A 21,638-nucleotide genomic window follows, 5' to 3' on the forward strand; every position below is an offset into this window, starting at 1 on the left:
AAGGCACTGAAGGTGCATCCTGGCACCCACCCTCTCATTGGTCCCACTGTCCAGCAAGATATGGTCATTTAAAAAAAAAAAAAAAAATGTATGATAAACTTTGAGAGTGAAAAAGAAAAGTTGGGGGGAATTCGAAACGTGAATTCTATTTCATTGGTATTGATCTTGTAAGTTCATGCAAGATCAATGGTGATCAAGTTTGTTAAGGTTGATGGCGAACATGAAACATATTGAGCAAATCAAATAGAGGTGAAGAGTTCAAGCTCCATGGAATGCTTCAATATATGGCCATAAAGATTTCATTTTGTGGCAACAACAGGTAGAGAATTTTCTTGCTCCAGTCCATGATTCCCATGAAGACATTACCCTCTCTCTCTCTGCCCTTCTCACTCCTTTGAATAGGGGGAACTTTCAAAGTTGTGGCAGCACTAAGATGTTCTTATCTTCTACATAACATATCTGTTCCGGGTGGAGTTGGGCAAAATAGGAAAACCATGTCGGCGAAGACAAACATGTTGAAGAATCAAACGCCAAGAAGCAGCTGGTGTACCTCCAAGCCATTGTAATGGAAACTTTATACGACTATACCCACCTCTACCTTTATCAATGCCACATGAAATATTATCCAAGAAAAAAAGATTTATCACATGAAGCCATGGAAGACTGTCAAGTGGGGGGCTTTTTTGTCCCCAAGGTTACACTTTTTTTGTGTACTTATGCAAGCTACATTGAGACAGTCATGTGTGGTCATATCCTTATGAATTCAAACCTGAGAGGTTTCTCACTGCACATGCAGAAGTAGATGTTTTGGGTCAGTACTTTTGAGTTCATCCCTTATGGATTGGGCATAAGATCAATGCCCAGGTATAACATTTGCCAAGCACATCTTGCACTTGACTCTTGTTCGTCTGCTACAAGGATTCAATTTTGAGACCCCTTCACAAGAACCTGTAGACATGACTGAAGGCTTGGGCATCACCATGCCCAAAGCAACCCCACTAGACATCCTTCTAACCCTACGCCTTCCTTCAAAGCCTTATGAAGTTTAAAGTTAGTTTCTTTTTCTGCTTGTGACTGCGAGGATATTGAATTGTGGGTTACAGTGTTTTTAATTGAGTATAAATACAATTCTCATGGATCTGTTTGGTTGCAAGGGAAAAAAAAAAAGAAATAAAAATAGGTATAATAAGGTAAAACTTTCACGATAATTTATCACCACAATCCAATATTCGCATGAAGAAATTATCTCCTATAACTGCGATTTCAAAATCCGCAGCTATAAATGTCCTATTACTGTGATTTTTCCGTGTGTAGTAATAGGAGCTACCTATTGCTTTGATATTTCAAAACTACAGTAACAGAGGACCTTGTAACTATGGAAACAAAATTTCAGTAATATGGTATACTTGTTACTGTGGAATTTAAAACAGGCAATAAAAAATCGTAGTAACAGAAAATCTTATAACTACGAAAATAGAACCACAGTTAGAAAAAACATAGTAATATGTGCTACTTATTTTTGCAATAGTTAATACCACAGTAACAAAAATCTTTATTATTGCGGAAACGAAACTGCAATTAAAAAGCGCAGTAATAGAAACCTTGTAGCTACGAAAATGAATCGCAATAAAAAAACGCAGTAACAAAAAATCTTATAACTATGGAAATAAAACTGTAGTTAGAAAAAACGCAATAATATGAGCTACTCATAGCTGCAGTAGTTAAGATTGCAGTAAAAAAAATCTTTGTTGGTGCGGAAACAAAACTGCAGTTAAAAAGCGTAGTAACAGAAACCTTGTAACTACAAAAACATATCGCAACAAAAAATCGCAGTAACAAAAAATACTGTAACTACGTAAATAAAATCGTAGTTAGAAAAAAATGCAGTAATATGTGCTACTTATTACTGCAGTAGTTAAGACCGCAATAAAAAAACATCTTTGTTACTGTGAAAACAAAAATGCAGTTAAAAAGCGCAGTAACAAAAACCTTTAGTCATCGGATCTCGATTGAAAGGTTTAACGGTTTAAATTTTAATTTTTTTTTTTTTCACAATCCCCTCACATTTTTATGTTATTATCATTCAAGGACATTGAGGGTCCTCAGAATGAGATATTTTCACATAAAAACTTGTTTGACCTGATATCAATTATATAAAATCCTGCTTGAAAAATTAAGTGATTTAAACTTAAGATTTCCAATTACTAGTGGTTTGAATCATTTGTTGAGATACATTAGTTATGGAACGATTTAGAGATTTGGGGTTCAGTGTTTCATTTCTAGGGTTTAGATGGTCGTTTATGATTCTAATTACTCACCATTTTTTTTTTAACAACCGGTATCCAAGCCTTTGGCCTGACTAGTCTTGCGGGCCCATACCGACGCCACAACCGCATGGACTGGGTCATACTAGGGTTGAATAAGAACCATTCAACTTTCATTGAAAAGCAGTGAAGAACACTAAACACCCCCGTGTGAGTGGCTCAAGGTGTACCTAGTGGGAGTCGAGATTATTTACCATTTTAAAAGTACATAACGTGTAAATAAAATTATGATGACAAGATTATGTTCCTAATTTTAATTTTAATAGTGTATATGTTTTTCAAGATTTCTCTCTCTCTCTCTCTCTCTCTCTCTCTCTCTCTCTCTCTCTCTCTCTCTCTCTTCTTCTTTTTTTACAAATTTAATTTAATAAAAATAATATATATATTAGGGGTGTCAACAGGTCGGTCCGGATTGGTTTGGTTCGGGCCGTTATCGGTTTGATTCGATAGATTTTACCGGTTCAGTTTAGGGTTTGACACCCCTAATATATATATATATATATATATGGGACAAGAAACCTACCGGCTTGCATGAATTTATGCTCAGTCACGGGAGCATATTCAGCTCACGTCAAGATGGTGCAATGTGGTCTTTTCGTGTCCTATATAGTCTTTTTCATTTTGAGTCTAAAAATTCCATTGCGGTTTAGGTCTAAAAATAAACTGAATTAAACCAGTATTAACTTGATTCTAATTAAAGAACTAAGATAAGCTTAAATTGTATTGAACCAAAACCGACCAAGAACTAAAGTTTCTTAACAATTTGATCTTGGACTCGGGAATTCCTAGACAAAATTGGATTAAATCGATCAAATCGAACCGAACCAAACCAACGTTTGACACACCCAAATTCCCTTCCCCCACTTTTTTTTCAAACCCCCGCTCTTCCCCTCTTCATTCTCTAAAAATTCAAACAGAATAGAGAAACCACGCCCTTTTCATTCCCTTAAATATATAACAGAACAGAACAGAACAGAACAGGGAAACAAATCCACCCCCGTGCGCTTTCGCCTTTTGCATTTCTTTAAGGGCCCATTTGTTTAGAGGGGACTTGGTGGGGTGGGATTTCTGACAACTTTACCACAAAATAGTGTAAAATAGGGTTGTTTGGATGAAAGGGGTGGGAGAGCTGTGGAATTATTGTCAGATGGTCAGGGTTTCCTGTCGGAGGTGTGTTTCTTCCATTTCTTCCCTTTCAAAGTCCCACTGATTTGGTGGGACTCTTGTGGGAAAGACGAAGGAAAACGATCCGATGGAAGAAAGACGAAGGAAGCGATCTCTCCCAGCTCTGTGGCTTCTTCCTCAACTTAATTTATAATCTCCCAGCAGAGGTAAGGCTACGATTTCTCTCCAGCTATGTGTCTTCTTCCTCAACTCGTTTGTAGGTAATACCAAGAAAGAAATGTTTTCATTTCTTGAGAAGAATCAGAGGGTTTTCATTCGGCTCCTTCTCCTTCTTTTCCAATCTTCCCGTTTTCCTTGCGAAAACCCTAGCCATCAAATACTTAGTCGCAACCACTCCAAAGCTCATCATTGCTGTCTGCTCCATCGATCACCAACGAAGACACTCTGTCACCGCTGCAAGCCTTCTCTTGAAAGAACCCTCTCTGAAAACCTCTCTCTCTCTCTCTCTCTCTCTCTTTCTCTTCTACGAAGCCTTAACACCAACTTTCTGTCTTGTGCTGGCGAAACCTAACCCCATCACAATAGAAATCACCTCTCTTTCTGCTCATCCCAGCCCTTTCTTTATGAAACCCCTGCCCCACCCCTGGGGTTTGGTGCTTCGATTCTGTCATTGGAATTGATAACTGGTAATTAAGTTCGCATTATAATTTTTTTTTTTTTAACTTTTCCCTCTCGCCTCAGATTTTCTTTTGTTTTGCAATACTCTTGTACCCTTCAGTCTCTACTCTCAAATTGTGCTTTTAATTTCTTAATTTTTTTTTTCATTTACTGCAGTTTCATCCGTCAGCTATCTGCATCCCCATTGTTCTACCAACTAGTGAAAAGTCTTCCTAAGTGCTTTAATCTTAAAAATCCTTGAAGTTCCCTGCTTCAATTGCAGCTTAAACTGAAAATATTAGGTGTTTAAAATCATTGAATGTTATTTGTATCTGTAGAAATTGATTTAGAAGGAACTAAATTCACTTATTAAAGTGGATTTCTCTTTCTCATTTTAAATAATTTTTAGCTTGGGTTTTGTACTTAGTATTTGAATTGGGTAGAGATATCTCTCCTATATGACTGCTATTCCTTGATGGATTGTTGATGCAACCATTAAATTCATTGTATCAAATTATTTGTGTTGCAGCCAGTTTTATGAGAGGGATCACCATAATTAGTCTCTTTAGAATAATTTTTTATTATCTAAATTAAATTAATTAATTAATATTGGTGAATCCCACATTTTATTGTAACCACAAAAATATAAAAGTCACATTAGTAGGTGTTAATGTGATGACGTTATTTGATAATAGTGTTCTTGTAATTATATTGTAGTATAACAACTTTCCCTTCAATCGCAAATTCTGATATCCAAAAATACATGGGGTGGTAAAGTTCAACTTTCCCAAACCAACCAAACAAGCATGGGGTGGGAAAATTATACTTTTTTACAATTTTTTAATTCTTATCATTCACCCCAACAACATGTGGAACCATGTGTCATACAATCCTACCCCATACTCCCCTCTAAACAAACGGCCCTAAAAAATCGAATAGGGAAACAAAACCCCCATTTCATTCCTGCAAAAACTGAAACTCTCTCCCATGACACCGATTCTAATCTCCTCTAATGTCTCTGGTTTTCAATAACTCCTCTGTTATCCATCTTGCTTTCAATCTCTCTCTGATATAGGAATTAGTGCGTCTTTACACCTTTGACTCTTCAATTCGAAAATGGCTGCTTCTACCTTTAACCCTTCTTTCTGCAACTCACGGACTGACCTTAACGACGAAGTAAGAACACCTTACACCTAACTCTCTTTCAATTTCATAATTTTGTTTTTGATGTATTTCACTGTTTCTGGTGATGTATTAGGGTTTTGCGCGTCGATTGTTGTCTCGGCAGAGCTTTGGTGTTTGGGAGAGTATTGTATAAGAACAGAAATGGATTGTTGGGTCCAAAGCGATTCGAATTGAGCTGTTCTAGAGAGAGAGAGAGAGAGAGAGAGAGAGAGAGAGAGATGGATGTCAACGCCTCTGCTGTGGTTGAAGGGGTTGCTGAATGCTTTGATGGTTTGTGTTTTGCAGATTGGCTTTGTTTGCGATGGTTTGTCTTTTCTTGGTTTGTTTGTTGTTGAATGATTTATTTTGTTTGTATGTAGATGGTAAATGAAGCAGCCCGGTATTTCAACTCTCTTGATGAATATTACTCAGAATGAATTCGATCCTTTTGTTGCGGTCAGTAGTCCTCTTTACCAGACGGCTACATTTAAGCAGGTAAAAACAGAGGAACGCATGCATATACTGTTATTGATTGAAGCTTTGATCATATTGTTTGTTGAATGCTTGTAAAATAAAGGGGTGGATATCATGGGTATCATTTTTTTTCTTATTCTCCGCGCAATGTGTTTTACAATTCTTAGCACTCTTTTATTCTCTTCTTAGAGAATTAAGTCTAGAACTCGTCCTAAGCCCTGTTTTTATAAAGATTACAGCATGCTCCATATATTCCTATGAGTAAATTCAGCGCACATATTTGGGTTACTCCTCGCGAATGTCTGGATCTGTATGATTGGACCTATGCCTAGAAGAAAGAAAATTGACCACCCCCCTCATTTGCTAGTTGCTACTGAACTGGTTGGAAACCTGCTTTTGAGGATTGATTGTTTCCCAATTCTGCAAAATAGATTTAGTGATCCTACATGTGTCAATATGATGAGTACTTGAAGGGGGAAGTGCACCTTGAGCGCCATTGCATCCATTCCCTAGCTCATGTACATGCACTTGCATTCTTGATGTGTAAAGCACCATCCTAGGGTGTGAAGAGTGAGAGTGATCCACAGTTGTGAGTGGATAATTTAAATTGCATTTATGGACAGATAAGTTAATGAGTGGATACTTTCATTCATATTTAAAACTTTGTGATTACATCAAATATTGTTTTCCCCTGCTTAATACAGTTGTGAGTGGATAATTTAATTTGCATCCATGTAACTTAAGTAAAACTTTATTTTCCAATTTTCCAGGTTCTAGGAACCCTGCCTATGGCACATCCAATGCAATCGATCAAGCACCCTTTCTTTATCTTCGTCTCTTTTTCCTATAGTTTTCCCAGTCATTACTGAAACCTAGCCCATCCCGACCAATCAATTCATCAAAGCCAACAAATTGTAGCAAAATGACCATGAATTAAGATTTTCTATGAAATGCTTAAGCTCTTTAATTATGTTCACATTCTTCCACATTCTAGAGTTCTTAATATATGGTAGCAAAACTTATGGAAATATAAGCACAGTAAGATTTGGATAAGAAAACCTTGGGTAGGGCTATTCTTGTTTGCCTTTTGACCATATTATCTCCACCTGTATCCATCTTCAAATGATCAACCTTACTTTTCGTCATTAAAGTAAATCGTGGTTCTCTTTGCCTCTTCTCTCCTTTATTTTTTACTTAACGAAAAGAAAGTCTTTCTATGAAATTTTTTATATTGAATCCATTTAGTTGTAGTAATTAATCAAACCATGGCGCGAGAAATAGGACTAGAGAAACACAAACACAAAGCATTACATGGAGGTCTCTTTTGTTTTGTTTTGTTTTGTTTTTTTGTTTTGGTTTTACTTTCATTTATTTTGGATTTTTTTTTATTACTATTATAATTTAGTGATCTTTAGTTTTAACTATTGTTTTTTTTTTTTTTTTTTTAAATAATAATCCATTGTTATCTATATGTGTGTGATAGGTATTTGGTACTTCTAATGTTCAAAATGAGTCAGCATTACAAGGTAAAGAAATATACAATTAACAATTTTATTATGAATATTTATAATTTGATTATTAAATAATATATATATTTTTTATTACAGTAAGTAACTTGAAAACTCAAATATAGAGCTTGGGAGGCTTGGACCAGAATAAGGAGCACTTAAAAACTACTCAAGTCTGATGTATTTTTTATTTTTTTATAGTACAATTTGAATTTTGGAGTTTAATTTTTAGATAATATTGTTGAATTAATTATTTGGAATACAATTGATTGGGATGATAATCATGAATTTTATTTTTGTTAATATAAGTGATTTGGATGATAACTTGATAAGCATGGTTTATGCATTTATATATAAATTATTATGTATTGTGTATTGTGTATTGAATGGATTATATAGGTTTGAGAAATAGGTACATTTGTATAAAAAATAAATACAAGCAAAAAAATCGATATTATATAGTCACCATTCAAAAATCTCGTGTCTACATCTTCATAATAAAATATTCGCAACTATATATTTTATTACACAAAATGTTTGTCATTACAAAAGTGCAATTACAAATTGTGGTGAAAATTTTATCTAAAATCTATAGTTATAGATTTTGTTGCACAAAAAATTTCACCACTACAAAATTGCAACTATAAATTTTGGAGTGTAAAATTTCCTAGTTAAAATCCGTATTTAAAGATTTTTGTACGAAAATATGTCACTACAAAAGCGTAGTCATAAATTTTGGGACGTAAAATTTTGCAATTAAAATCCGTAGCTATAGTTTGTTGTGGAAAAAAAGTGTAGTTAGAAATCCGTAGTAATAGATTTACAGCAGAAACATTTGTAGCTACATATTTGCAGTTATAAATTTGTTGTGGAAAAAATTCGCAGTTAAAAATTCATAGCAACAGATTTATTGCGGAAACATTTGAAATTAAATACCCACAGGTATAGGATACCCTGTCCCTGTGGTGTGAAATCCATAGCTACAGACTTAGCAATGACACTTGTAGCTGTAGATAGTAAACCGCAGGTAATCTGTAGTAACAGGCTATTGTTGTGGATTTTTAGACCTTTTATTGTGGAAAAAATCGCAGTTATAGACCTCCTTTGTTGTAGTGTATGTTTTCTTAAAATGTGAAATTTCAAAATTGTAGGAAGCAATAGCCCAAATGCGAACAAAAGAGAACTAAAATTTTTTCTAATGGATCGTGGGTAAACAACTTGGGCACACAGCCTCTTTTCATCCTCAACCCTTTGTCCGTCCATCATAGTTTTCTTGGCAGAGAAAATCCATTTATAAAAAATAAAATAATAATAAAATAAAATAAAAAATGAAAACAAATCTTCTTGTATACGAACCAGGAATCAATTTATTTATTTTTATTGATTAAGGGTTTTTTGTCCTTATAAATGAAACATATATGGAAAGAGTAAATACTTGCATTGCTCTCATGTAGCATAGGAAGAAGAGAAGTGAGATTTTATCAGGTGAGAAATGAAAATAAATATATTTGGTCATTTATTTTCGTGGACTAGACATTCTTTTATGGTGATCACATCATAATTTGGAAGGTTGGTTTTTGTTGAATCCCACTCATGCTGAGAAGCTTGGTATTAAATTATCCCCAACAAAAATGGCATGACTCGTAAATAAACCACTTTGAGGGTAAACATTATCATGTAAACACTATTATTTCACATATGAAAAAATGTTCTTAACAATACAAATTTGATAATGACACAAGGATAAATTATTTTTGAAAATCTGGCATTTTACACTTCTAACTTAAAAAACTTCTAGTAATAAGACATGTGGCACTTAAAAGGAAGGTGTAAGCTCCAAATACACTAGTAGCCCATGCTTAGCCTTGTCCCACCCTCCCTTCCATTGATACATGTTGCCAGCTTGCGGCAAACGAGTGGTGTGCGCAACCTTTGCCCACAATAATTGTATCATACTAAAGGTCATAAAAGTAATGTTACAATTTTTTTTTCGTCAACCTTGATTACAACAAAAAGAATTTCTAAAATTAAAAAAAAAAAAATCTGAGATTTGTCTTGTAATTTTCAATAACACCACATTCAATTGTTTCATGGATGCTACCCAAAAAAAAAATCATCTTATTTTGCATCTAAATTCCTTTGGACTTAGAAAAAAGAAATTACATCTAAAAAGTATCATTTCTAAATATGATAAGAAATTTATATAATTTATACAATCATGTTGGATAATGATGATTACAATAATTTCTTTTTAAGTATGAAAAATTCCAGCTTCTTTACTCCCTTTAATTTTCTTTACAACCAAACGTATCCAAAAGGATTTTATTCAAACGTAACTAAAACATCTACTGCCTTCAGCATTCCCAACCCCAACACTTGTGTAGAAAAAAATTCATTCAATTAATGGAAAAATTAAAAGTGGCCACCTCATTAGGATGGACCACCATGCATTTAGTTCTCTCTCTCTCTCCTCAATTTTTATTTTTCAACTTCTTGCAGAAGAACAAGAGAAAGCTTGGGTTGAATTTGCCATTCCCATTAAACAATGGAACTGCTTATCCCATCTCAGGTAATAGGAACATTTGTAGCCTTCTTCTTGGTTTATTAATATTGTGTATACAGATCTCACATCAGTCTCAAACCCCATTTCTTTTTTTCTTTTTATATTTTTTATATTTTTATATTTTTTTATGGATCTATTTTCCTTTACAGCCACAGCTGTCCGGGTAAGAAAGGTAGAAAGTGTACATTATATAAAGAAGTGAAAAGAAAAAAGAAAATAAAGGGAGAAAGAAATTGTATATATTGTGAGAAGAAAAAAAAATTGACTACTACCCAATTGTAGTCAAGTAACTACAACCTGCAACTTGAAAGCAACCAAGAAAATAGAATTCCAATAATAGATTGGAATAAAATAAGGACCTGTCATTGTCTCTGGTTATGGCATTATAATATTATAGAAAGATATGAAGGGAATAAAATAAGGACTTGTCATTATCTCTAATTAGATTATTTAGACAGCTGGGCTTCTAGTTGAATATTAGAATGGGACTTGACATGGCAATGTATTCTTAATATATAGACTCTAGAGGATTCGGTCTCATTATTTATTTATTTATTAAAAACTTTTGTTGTCTTTCCTTATGCTTAACTTATGTTTACTCAAACTTCTTTATTTATTTACTATCCCTCTATATTTGGTCAATATTTACTAAAACTTTCGTAATCTTTTACTTTTTCTTTTATACTCTCAGCCTTCAAACTTTTACATCTCTATCTTCCATGTTCTTTTTAAATATCCGGATTATCTCTTTTTTCACCTGGTAACCTGAGTTCATTTTCTATTTTACTATATATATATTTTTTATACCAATATCTCTCTCGTCCTCCTCTCTTTCAGCAAACACCACGGAACCCACACCTCGTTTTTCAGGCAGGATTATTGCCACGCCCCTTATTAGGGCCTACTAGGATGGTACCAGTGCGGTAAACAGAATTGAAGCTGAGTTCCAAAGATTTGGTGAAGTAATTTCTCAAATTGCTTATCTAACTGGAGTTTTTGTTCCATCCGATGCAATACCCTATTGTGAATGGTTGGATTTGGGAGGATATGTGAATGCCATGAAGTCTGCTGCTAAGTAGACTCTCTAATTGGAAATTGGTTGGATGAACATCGGACAGTCGAGATGACATTGGCACAATCCTTGATGCCATGTCAGTCATTGAATCCTCGTTGTTCCACAACATTCGTCACAGAGGATTTTTTTTGGATAAGACACCAAGGTCTCTGGACGAAAATGAGTTCGACTTCATTGATGTGATGCTATCCATCATACTTGAGGACAATTTGATATTTAGTTATGATCGTAATACTGTGATCAAAGCAGCTGTACTGGTATGTGTATATGTACCTTTCAATTTGTTCTCAAATTTTATAAATGTTGTTAAAGCATTTGACCTTTATAATCCTCCAATATTGATTTTTTTTTCTTGCTTGCTTGTTGAATACTGTCAAATTGGGAGAAATTAGGATGCTTCAAATTTTAAGTGTAAGATTTACTTCCACTAAATCTATTTTTTAAATTTTTAAATTTTTTTTGGGTCCTTCTAATTTTTTCTTTTATCATTCTAATAAGGCGAGTGGTAGTTGAAAAAGGTGTCAGCTCTAAATACACCAATAGCCCATGCTTAGCCATGCCCACCCACCCTTTCATTGGTAGACGTTAGCTTGTGGCAAAGGAGTGGTGTGCGCAACTTTTGCCCACAAAAATTGTGTTATTTTAAAAGTAATAAAAGTAAGGTTATAAATTTTTTCACCTACCTTGATTACAACAAAATTTTCCTACAATTATTTAAAAAAAAAAAAATCTTCATCTTATTTTGCATCCATTTCCCTTTTGACTTGGGAAAAAAGAAAAATTACATCTAAAGGTATCACTATTGAATATGACAAGAAATTTCTGTAGTTTATACAATCATGTTGGATAATGATGATTGCCACTATTTCTTTTTGAAGTTGAAAAATCTCGCCTCCTTTACTCTTTGTAATTTTCCTTGCAACCAAACTTATTCAAAGGATTTTATTCAAACATAATGAAAACACCCTATAACCCCCAATTTAATATACTCAACAAGAATAACAAACTAACTTTTAACCTTCATAAAGCTTGGAAGTAAGGCGTGGCGTGAGAAGGATGTCCAGTGGGGTTGCTTTGGGCATGGTGATGCCTAAGCTTTCAGTCATGTCTACCGGTTCTTGTGAAGGTGTCTCAAAATTGAATCCTTGTAGCAGACGAGCAAGAGTTAAGTGCAAAATGTGCTTGGCAAATGTGATACCTGGGCATGATCGTATGCCCGATCCAAAAGGGATGAACTCATAGTTCTGACCTAAAAAGTCTACATCTGCATGTGTAGTGAGAAACCTCTCCGGTTTGAATTCTTGAGGGTCTGACCACACATGACCGTCCCTATGAAGCTTCCATATGTTCACAAACAAACGTGTGCCCTTGGGGACAACATAACCCCCCACTTCACAGTCTTCCATGGCTTGATGTGGTACTGATAAAGGTACAGGTGGGTATAGCCGCAAAGTTTCCTTTACAATGGCTTGGAGGTACACCAGATTCTTGATGTCTGATTCCTCAACGTGTCTGTCTTTGCCAACATGGCCGTCCAGCTCTTCCTGCGCCCTTTTCAGTACTTGGGGATTGTTCATTAGTAAAGAAAGTGCCCATGTGAGGGTAACGTATGTGGTGTCGGAGCCACCTCCCATGAGTTGCTGTGCATAGTGAATGAACACGAGAAGGTTAGTAGTAAGCCAAGAACCACAAATGAATGTCCTATTTAAGCTTCAATTAATTCATCAAATCAAATTGAAGGGTACATACCGTGACAGTTGCCTTGATGACCGTATCTCGGTCATAACTAGACATCAAATGGTCCTCAGGAATGATGGATATCATCACATCAATGAAGTCCAGCTCTTCTTCATCCTGAGATGGAGACCGAGACAACGGCGGCATCTTATGGATCCTGCGACGAAGATGTTCATCCAGCCAATTTCCAATTATAGAGTCTAATTCCTTAGCAGTAGACTTCATTGCTCCCACATGTCCTCCCAAATCCAACCATTCACAATAGGGTATTGCATCAGATGCAACAAACACACCACTTAGATACAACAATTGAGTCATTGCTTTCCGGAATCTTTGTGCCTCATCAACCTCATTTCCAATACCAATATTGTTCCCATAATAACGTTTTCCAGCAATCAGTTTGGTGATGACATTAAAAGTAAGGTGTTGGAACCACTGCTTCATCTCCACCTTCATAGGTCTGTGGTCTCTATTGTCTTTGGCCCAAAATGAGTACAATGCTTTAATAGACATGTCTACTTCAAAGATTCTAACATGCCTGAGCTTCTCAAGACGGGATTTGGAAAGTAGCTCAAGAGTGGATATCTTACGAATCTCACGCCAATATGACCCATAAGGTGAAAACCCAAAAAAAGCGTAGTGGTAGCCCAAGTACTTGCCTGCAGTTAAAGGAGGTCGTGTAGCTAAAGCCCTGTCGTTGGTAGTGAAACACTCCTTGATCAGCTCTGCATTGCTCACAACCATTGAGCGATGTACACCGAGTCTGAGCATGATGGCCGGGCCATACTTGTCTGCTAGAGCTCCAAGCGTCCGTGGAAGAGGTTTGTGTCCCCCGAGCAAATGGAGATGACCAATAAGTGGCAAGGCACCAGATGGTGTTGGGGCTTCCCTTCCTTCCTTGGTTTTGTGAGATCTGCATAGAAAGTAATACAGTAAGATTAAGGCTACAAATGTTCCTATTACCTGAGATGGGATAAGAAGATCCATGGTTTAATGAGAATTGCAAATTCAAGCCCAGCTTTCTATTGTACTTCTGTAGGAGGTTGCAGATATGTTGGAGAGCTATATAATCTCTAGCTAGGACCGAGTCAACCAAACAACTACTGCATGATGCGTTCTGCATCCCAACCCCAATAATTGTGGAAAAAATATTCATTCTATTCATGGATAAATTAAAAGTGGCCACCTCATTAGGATGGACCACTATGCATTTAGTTCTCTCTATCTCCTTAATTTTTTTTTTTAGCGACTTCCCACAAAAGTACAAGAGAAACTTGTGCTGAATTTGCAATTCCCATTAAACAATGGAACTGCTTATCCCATCTCAGGTAACAGAAACATTTGTGGCCTTATTCTTGGTTTATTGATACTGTGTATGCAGACCTCACATCAGCCCCAAGCCCCACCTATTTCTTTTTCCTTTTCTTTTTTTAATGTTTATGGATCTATTTTCCATTAGAGCGCATGTGTCCGCGTAAGAAAGGTAAAATGTGGACATTATAAAAAGAAGTGAAGGGAAAAATGAAAATGGGGAGGGAAAAAAATGTACGCACTACCATACTACACGAGTTGCAGTCAAGTAACTGCAATTCTATAAAAAATAAGCCAAATAACTGCAACCTGCAACCCAGTAGCAAGTCAGAAAAATAAAATTCCAGTTATAGATTAGATAATTCCACCATCAATGTGAAGTCTTTGCTAAAATGAAGTATCCTAACACTGGAGATAGGATTTATTGTTTGAACAATCACTATAAGTTAACATTCAACATCTATTCTTCCTTCTACCATTATAAGGATAAAAAATAATATATTTAAAATAAAGAATAAATTTTAAATATTGATTTATACGAACAGGTGTCTGTATGAACAACTGATTCATTTTCTGACAATGGGCATATCGTGAGGAAAACCTTTTAATCGGTCAACGTTCGCTAAGAAGCTCTGGGGTTACTGACTCATGATAATGAGATCCTTAGGCTATTTTAATTTTTTATGATGAGAAAGATGTGACTTGGACAAAGGGTTTAGGGATATAGAAGGCGACTCACCACTTGTTTACCCATAAGAGACGACGTTATATTTAATTATTATTATTTTTTTTTTTCAAAGAAACAGACGACGTTAGGTAAGAAATAATATTTTCGTAATATCCTATAAATCTACAACTTTGATGTTTCCGAGAGAGAGAGAGAGAGAGAGTTTCTTCATGCGAATCTCTGATTATGGCATTATAATATTATAGAGAGATATGAAGGGAATAAATAAGGACCTGTCATTATCTCTAATTAGATTATTTGGACAGCTAGGCCTCTAGTTGGATCTTAGAATGGGACATCACATGGAAATGTATTCTTACTATAAATTATGAGAGTTTTTATTTTAAAAAAATGTATATATATGAAAATTATGAGATTGATTCCCTACTCCCTAGGCATAGTTAAATGCATTCTCGAACATATAGACTTTAGAGGATCCGATCTCATTATTTAATTTTAGGGGAATTTACATCCATCTCCCTTTACGTTTGTTCTTATTACATCTTTTTTCTTGAGTTTTATTTATTACATTTAAATCCACCCAAATTAATACTACGAGAGAAAGGTGTCAGTGTTTGAAATAGAAATGATTTTTTTACCCTTATTACATTTTCAATCTTAAAATTCCCAAATCATATTCTTCCATGTCCGCGAAGGTTTTTTGTATTTAATATTCTTGCGAGTGCGGAGAAAAAATGGATTTTGATTTTTGAGTGTCATTTTCAGGTTATGATTGAGAGGAGCTTTTATTAGCTTCTTTCACATATCCAAACGAAATAAGCTGGGGTTTCTATGGGTTTGGGAGAAGTAAAGATAAAGAGAGGAAAGTCAGATTGTTTCCTAAACAGATTGTTGCTAGCAGGAATAAATGAATACCCTCCCGTGTGTGCAATCATTGGGGGAATTCTTGGTGAAGTACCAACTGGAAATCATGTCGTTCTCTATTCTGCAAAAATTCAAATTAATTTGCTACTTCTCAATGGTCGCAATTGATGTTGGTCCATCTGAATTAATATGAGGTCATTAAAGCAATATCAGGGTAATAAATTCAAATTAATTTGCTACTTCTCGCTCTTCTCTCCTGATATTTGAAAAAACCTAGAATACTAGGGGCTATCTAGGGTTTATGACGATGGAGGAGAAGAAGGGGTGAAAGTCGTATTGTGCCCAAGGGTACACGTTTGTTTGTGAACTTATGGAAGCTACATCGGGATGCTCAGGTGTGGTCAGACCCTCATGAATTCAAACCAGAAAGGTTTCTCACTACACATGCAGATGTAGATGTTTTGGGTCAGAACTTTGAGCTCATCCCTTTTGGATCGGGTATACGATCATGCCCAGGTATCACATTTGCCAAGCAAATCTTTCACTCGACTCTTGCTCGCCTGCTACAAGGATTCGATTTTGAGACACCTTCACAGCAACCGGTAGACATGACGGAAAGCTTAGGCATCACCATGCCCAAAGCAACCCCACTAGACGTCCTTCTCACCCCACGCCTTCCTTCTAAGCTTTATGAAGACGAAAGTTAGTTTGTTTTTCTTCAGTTAGTTTTTCTTCTTGTGACTGCAAGTCGAGTATATTAAACCGAGGGTTACAGTATTTTAATGAGATTATTTTTTTATTTATTTTTTTAAATTCACATGTATACTCAAAAATATTGCTTAATAGTGACATCATAAAGATAAGGGACATTCAAAAGAAGGCTACGATTTCTCACTTCATCACTTTTGGTGACCATACGACGCACCCCTTTTATTTTGACCCCATGCCAAATCCACAGAACTATTTGCTTAAAAACTTAACTAGGAGCATACCATATGTGGGTTTGAATTTCTTTGGCCTTGCCACCTTCCAGGCAAGAGTCTGAGGTGAACAAAAAACTGTGTTACAAAAGGAACTATGCACAGATTCAATATTTTCTGGATTTACCGATACAATTACCAAGCCCCTCCACAGTATGATTGATGCACATTAACCATGAAAAGTTAACATCTTAAATAAGCAAAGAACTAACATATACACAACTAAAAAGGCGATGAATTTGTTGGCCTCAGGCAGTACAACAATGACATAACAGTTTCTATCCAAAAATTAGTTATATGGTTGCACCGAGAACCAGAGATAGTTGTGTAGCAGCTAGTACTTTTGTTCAACCTTGGTCCCATTTCATTTGCCACTGTTACCAGCTGGGTCCAGCAGTTGCTTTCGGTTTGAAATCAAGTCAAAGTGCAACGTAACCATTTTTATTTAGAACTTCTGGACTAGAGCAACTCAATCATGGAAAACCAGCCCTCCTAACATCTTGGCCATATGAACTATGAAGTTGGATAAAGAGAATTTTTTTCCCCCGGCAGACCACATGGATATTGCTACCAACATTTTTAAAGAGGATCTATTGCTCATGTACTGTGGCTGAAGGAATGGACCTCATTAGGAAGCTTGAGAGTGACCAGATGCAGATGACCCCAAGGAATTGGAGAACATTCAACAGAGTCCCCAAAGAGCTGCTTATGGACAAGTTATGTGGGGTTGTCTCAGCTCCTCTAACTGTGAAGGATAGAGCTGTCACCAGCTGTGCTGCTCTATTCAATTGGTGCAGTCTATAAACCTGTAGAGTTCCAACATCAGTGCCTTCATCTATAAATGCTTTAACATTAGAATTAGAAGGCATTAATAGTAACAAAAGTATAAATTTACAGCCAGTTTTCGATAAGGGCATCAAATATGTCATCCTTTGTTTTTTTTTTGGGGGGGGGTTGTGGAAAGGACTGACAAGGGCATCACATTTGTCAACAGCATAAAAGATGTACAGTACTCAGCATATTGACCACAACCAACAAGCGACAGCCAAACTTTTTTGCCATTAAATGAAGAATAAAAAGAACTAGACCATTTTTATTGGTCACTGATAAAAGGTTCCTTTAACCACAAGAATTGCCAACTATTATTTATCAGACTTCCAGAAATCTTATTTGTCAAGATTCTAGACAAATCAAAACTATCAGAATGTCAAATGATCTTTTTTTCTTTTGGGTACTGGAATTTCAATTATCTGACAAGTGCAATCTTTATAAAATTGACACCATAAGTTGCCATTGTGCATGGCATCAAAGACAGTTAAGAGGTAACAGATTACAAAACATATTTACTGCCAATGGAATTGGGTAGGTGGTGAAGAGAGAGAGAGAGAGAGAGAGAGGAGCCTATTCAAATTGTTATTGCATAACATTTCATCACGGGTTCAAACATAGCCTTTCTATTAAAATAGAAAAGACAAGGGAGAACTCTCCATTATGCAGGTCTCAGAACTCACAACTCATATAATAATGTCAAAAATTAAGTTATATCATTTTGTAAGTACTCAACAAAGCTTAATCCCAACTAGCGGGGTACACAGATCATGTTTACTTGTTGCATTCAATAAGTAAAAAATATGATCAGCATTAATCTTACAAGTGGTCTCGGAAATGAACAATCCATGCAGAAGAAAATGAACCTTGTTATTCTTTGCCAGAAATGCACTAATTCCTCTGTACATCATTACCTGAAAGATTATGGGAATGATGGGCCAAGAAGGTGATTTTCGATACTGCGCATACTGCTCAAATGCAAACTGCACAACAATCCCAACCAAGTACGGAGCAAGAGTAGCTGAAGCTGCCGGTCCTGTCCATGGCCAGACCAATCCCATTGTCACCATAGGGATAATCAGACTCAGTACTAAGACAGTAACTGAGGAGATGCGGTGCCCTAAATGGTTGGTCTCTTTCACATAACTCGTTGAAGGGACCAGCTCACAAGGCCTCCGTAGATAGTCTATTAGTAGAAGAAAGACTGCAACTCCAGAGTAAAATAGAGCTTCTGTGAAGAATAATATAAGGAAATCTGCAGATACAGAGAATGGGGCGTTGAGTCTCAAGAGTCCACAAATTTCCAATACCAGATGAATATAACTATATAAGCACAATAAGAGGAGAAGATGCAGTAAAAAGGAAGGATGGTAAAATAAAAAATGTACCCACATTTGTTTAATGGTGCTTTTTTTTTGGGTTGGGGGCGGGGGTGGAGGAGGTGAATATGATGGTATCATCATCCATGACTACAATGACAGTTCATAAAGGGGATTCACCCCCCCCCCACAGACACACACACACACTAAATGTGTCACCTAGGAGATCTCCTAGTTTAAATATTACTGCAAACGAACAACCATCCAATCCACCAAGTTCTCTTTGAAATTGAAAATAGACTATTGCAGAAAATAGTCCACATAACTTCAGTAGAACAGATGGTTAGTCAACCATAGAGACCACCATGTCTAGGCAGCCCACCAAATGTTTGTAAAAACCCCAAGCATAAGCACCATTATCCCTGACCTTCCATTTACAGAAAAGTAAACTAGCTTTCTTTTTCTAGTAAGCGTTTTCGCTTTTACATATATACACAGACTACATTACACTTATTTACACTTATAGATTACACAGTATACAAGTAAACTAAGGCCACCTACCAGTTAACAGGGAGTCCTCAAATATAGTGGAAAGTATTCTGCGCAAGTAAAGTGATGGGAAAATGAAAGAGGCAACAAGGACAGCAGGACCAACAAACCATAAGAGAGTTTGTTGATTCTTTCTAGGGCCAGATACAGGTATCTTTCCTCTTCTTCCATATGGATAACCATAAAATGAGATAAGACCTGGTTTTCCTCCAGTTCTCTCAAGGCGGGTCTGTGGAATGCTTTCTGGCACAATATCTTCAGCATTATGTTCTGCATCTGAAGCATCTAGCTTGAGTTCACCATATGAATCACCAGAAGTAGCAAACCGAATTGATTTCCACCTTTGGACTTTTTCCTTTCCTCTCCATGCCCCATGTATGAATGTTATTGATCTCCCTACTTGCAATAGCATAAAGAATTAAAGACCAAAAAACAATTAGTGTGAGTATTCATAAAGGAACTTACATAAAGCAACAGCTATTACAAACATAAAAAATATCAGAGTGATGGGTCCTCCATGCCTCCTCTATTGCATTTGAATTGGATAAAATCAATTCCACCAATAGCGTCAACCAGAGCCCACTGAGTAGCTCCCAATTCTCCACGCTCAATGAGTATCACAAACTTGTGACAGATTATAGGCTGGCCAAGTTGGGTTCCCACACCAGGAATTTGAACAATGATAAATACCCAAAAGATTTTGAAAGATACCATCAGTACAACTTAGCGGCTGCAGATAACATCGGTGGCCATTGAACAATCCTCGCAATATATTTGGCTGGACATTGAAGCATGGGAGTTACTAGGGGAAGGAATAAATAAAAGGAGGACATTCTTAAGGGAAATCAAAGGACTAACAAACAAGTCCCCGTGTGCAACAAAAAAAGCAAGCGTGGTTTTGGAAGGGATTCATATTTCAACAAGGACATTATCTACTACATCCAACTAGGTCCAAGTATAAAAGAATTTAATAGAACAGCATCAATCCCAATAGATAAGCACTTCAAGATATAGGAACTTAAATAACAGGTCGATCTAAAGAGGAAACTACATAAAACAACAAAAAGTAAGTTGAAGGACGATGTCTAATGCATGTGGATCTGATATATGCTACATTAGAATTAACTTGTGCAAGGATGTAAATGTAAAAATGATGATATACTCCACAGTCTGTGACTCTGTATAATGTTAAAAGTTATGAGCCAGTAAGTCACTGACCTCAAAGAGGCTAGCAGTGTGCAATGAAATCATCAAATGAAATCCACAAAACCCAAATAGCATGGAATTAGAACCCTTGTTACTAGTCTTCTATAGGTTTTACTCCAACCAAAGCACCCGGACTCAGTAATCATACTTGCAAGAACAGCCCCAAAATTGGGCGTAAAGATAACATTGATCAAACTTGACCAATCTAGTTTTAACATTGAAACCTCATTTTCAGAATTTATCCATGCTAGCAAACCTATTTTTGCATCAGATACTGACAACACTGCTATAAATAGCAAAAAAAAATTCACTACCATAGTTGCATCACTTTTCCAATCTCTCTAAAAGCCGAAAAGATTGCCCTATTTCGTAACTTCTCTTGTGTTGGTATATAAATTGCAACCACAACTATACGGAAGATGAAAGAAAAAGAATGGTTATAGAAAAGCACCAAATATATATATTGTTAAGTTTGTCTCGAATTCTTGACCCGTTTTGAAGATTGACCCGATCCGACATATTTTGGTGGCGACCCGAATGGGAAATTTTCTGAGATCTGTGATGAAAGCAGAGGGCCTGGAGCCCATCATTGATCTCGTATGGGGGTGCGGGGGCATAGCCCCCGCGGTATGGTTCGACCGGATCGACCGCGACCCGATGGGTCGACCCACGTTTTTGGAGTATATATAATGTACTGTTGCTTGTTGAGAAAGTCATTGTATTCTAGGGTTTTTCACGAAGCTAGGGTTTCAGGGCATGTTCTTCCTCGCCGCTGCTAGGGTGTAATCTCTCTTCTGCATAGTGAATCATCTTCTTCTTCGCCCGAGGACGTAGCACACCACCCTGGTGTGTGAACCTCGTTAAATCTCTGTGTCGTACGGATCTATTGTCTCCTTTTATTCGTATTTCTTGGTGTTTGTTCTAACACAAAGCATCACCCAAGTGTTAGCTAGGTGATGCTTTGACTACACTGCTGAAAAGATGAATTTATTAAAGTGGAAAAGGGAACTTCTTTCTAAGAAATAAACTATTGAAGAACTACTGATAGGTAAAATAAAACTTCAGCCATAGATATAGCCTACAGTAAGGCAAATATCTAATTATATGGAAAAGCAGATAGGAGCTAGGAAAGAAATAACCCATTACAAGCCTAAACAAGAATTGTGTAGATTACCAAACTCTGTGTACTACCTGATACAAAGCACTTCTCTGTCCACACACTGAGTCCAGTTTCTGAAACTCTGCTCACAACCTCAACATTGCAGA

At 36.3% G+C, this 21,638-nt stretch overlaps 2 protein-coding genes and 1 long non-coding RNA gene across 6 annotated transcripts in view; 1 reads left to right on the plus strand and 2 right to left on the minus strand.

The window, feature by feature from the left end:
* Nucleotides 1–5,028: 5,028 nt before the first annotated feature.
* On the plus strand, nt 5,029–11,251 carry LOC122077417. 2 transcript variants are annotated; one of them, XR_006139789.1, is made up of 6 exons: nt 5,029–5,282; nt 5,365–5,561; nt 5,651–5,765; nt 7,228–7,270; nt 9,752–9,821; nt 10,653–11,251. It is a non-coding gene; the product is annotated as an uncharacterized LOC122077417 (long non-coding RNA). The 2 variants fall into 2 exon arrangements; XR_006139788.1 differs by lacking the exon at nt 7,228–7,270.
* A 403-nt stretch (nt 11,252–11,654) lies between these two features.
* On the minus strand, nt 11,655–13,646 carry LOC122075296 (cytochrome P450 CYP82D47-like). The gene is made up of 2 exons (XM_042640267.1): nt 12,640–13,646; nt 11,655–12,530 (listed from the first exon to the last, which is right to left on the minus strand). Exons 1-2 carry the CDS (start codon nt 13,612–13,614, stop codon nt 11,904–11,906), a joined length of 1,602 nt encoding a protein of 533 aa, XP_042496201.1. The 5' UTR covers nt 13,615–13,646; the 3' UTR covers nt 11,655–11,903.
* A 2,920-nt stretch (nt 13,647–16,566) lies between these two features.
* The window catches only part of LOC122075254, a 6,901-nt gene continuing 1,829 nt past the window's right edge, over nt 16,567–21,638 (minus strand). The window contains exons 3-6 of one of the 3 annotated variants that reach the window (XM_042640216.1): nt 19,878–19,944; nt 19,365–19,565; nt 18,213–18,553; nt 16,567–17,276 (exon numbers count right to left, since the gene is read on the minus strand). In XM_042640216.1, the coding sequence (XP_042496150.1) occupies nt 17,061–17,276; nt 18,213–18,553; nt 19,365–19,565; nt 19,878–19,944 (825 nt within the window). In that variant the 3' untranslated portion in view covers nt 16,567–17,060. Of the gene's footprint in view, nt 17,277–18,212; nt 18,554–19,178; nt 19,566–19,877; nt 19,945–21,638 lie in introns of all 3 variants that reach the window. The other 2 variants (XM_042640214.1, XM_042640215.1) reach the window with 2 other exon arrangements.

Source organism: Macadamia integrifolia, chromosome 4, assembly GCF_013358625.1.
Source record: "Macadamia integrifolia cultivar HAES 741 chromosome 4, SCU_Mint_v3, whole genome shotgun sequence".
Taxonomy (NCBI): Eukaryota; Viridiplantae; Streptophyta; class Magnoliopsida; order Proteales; family Proteaceae; genus Macadamia; species Macadamia integrifolia.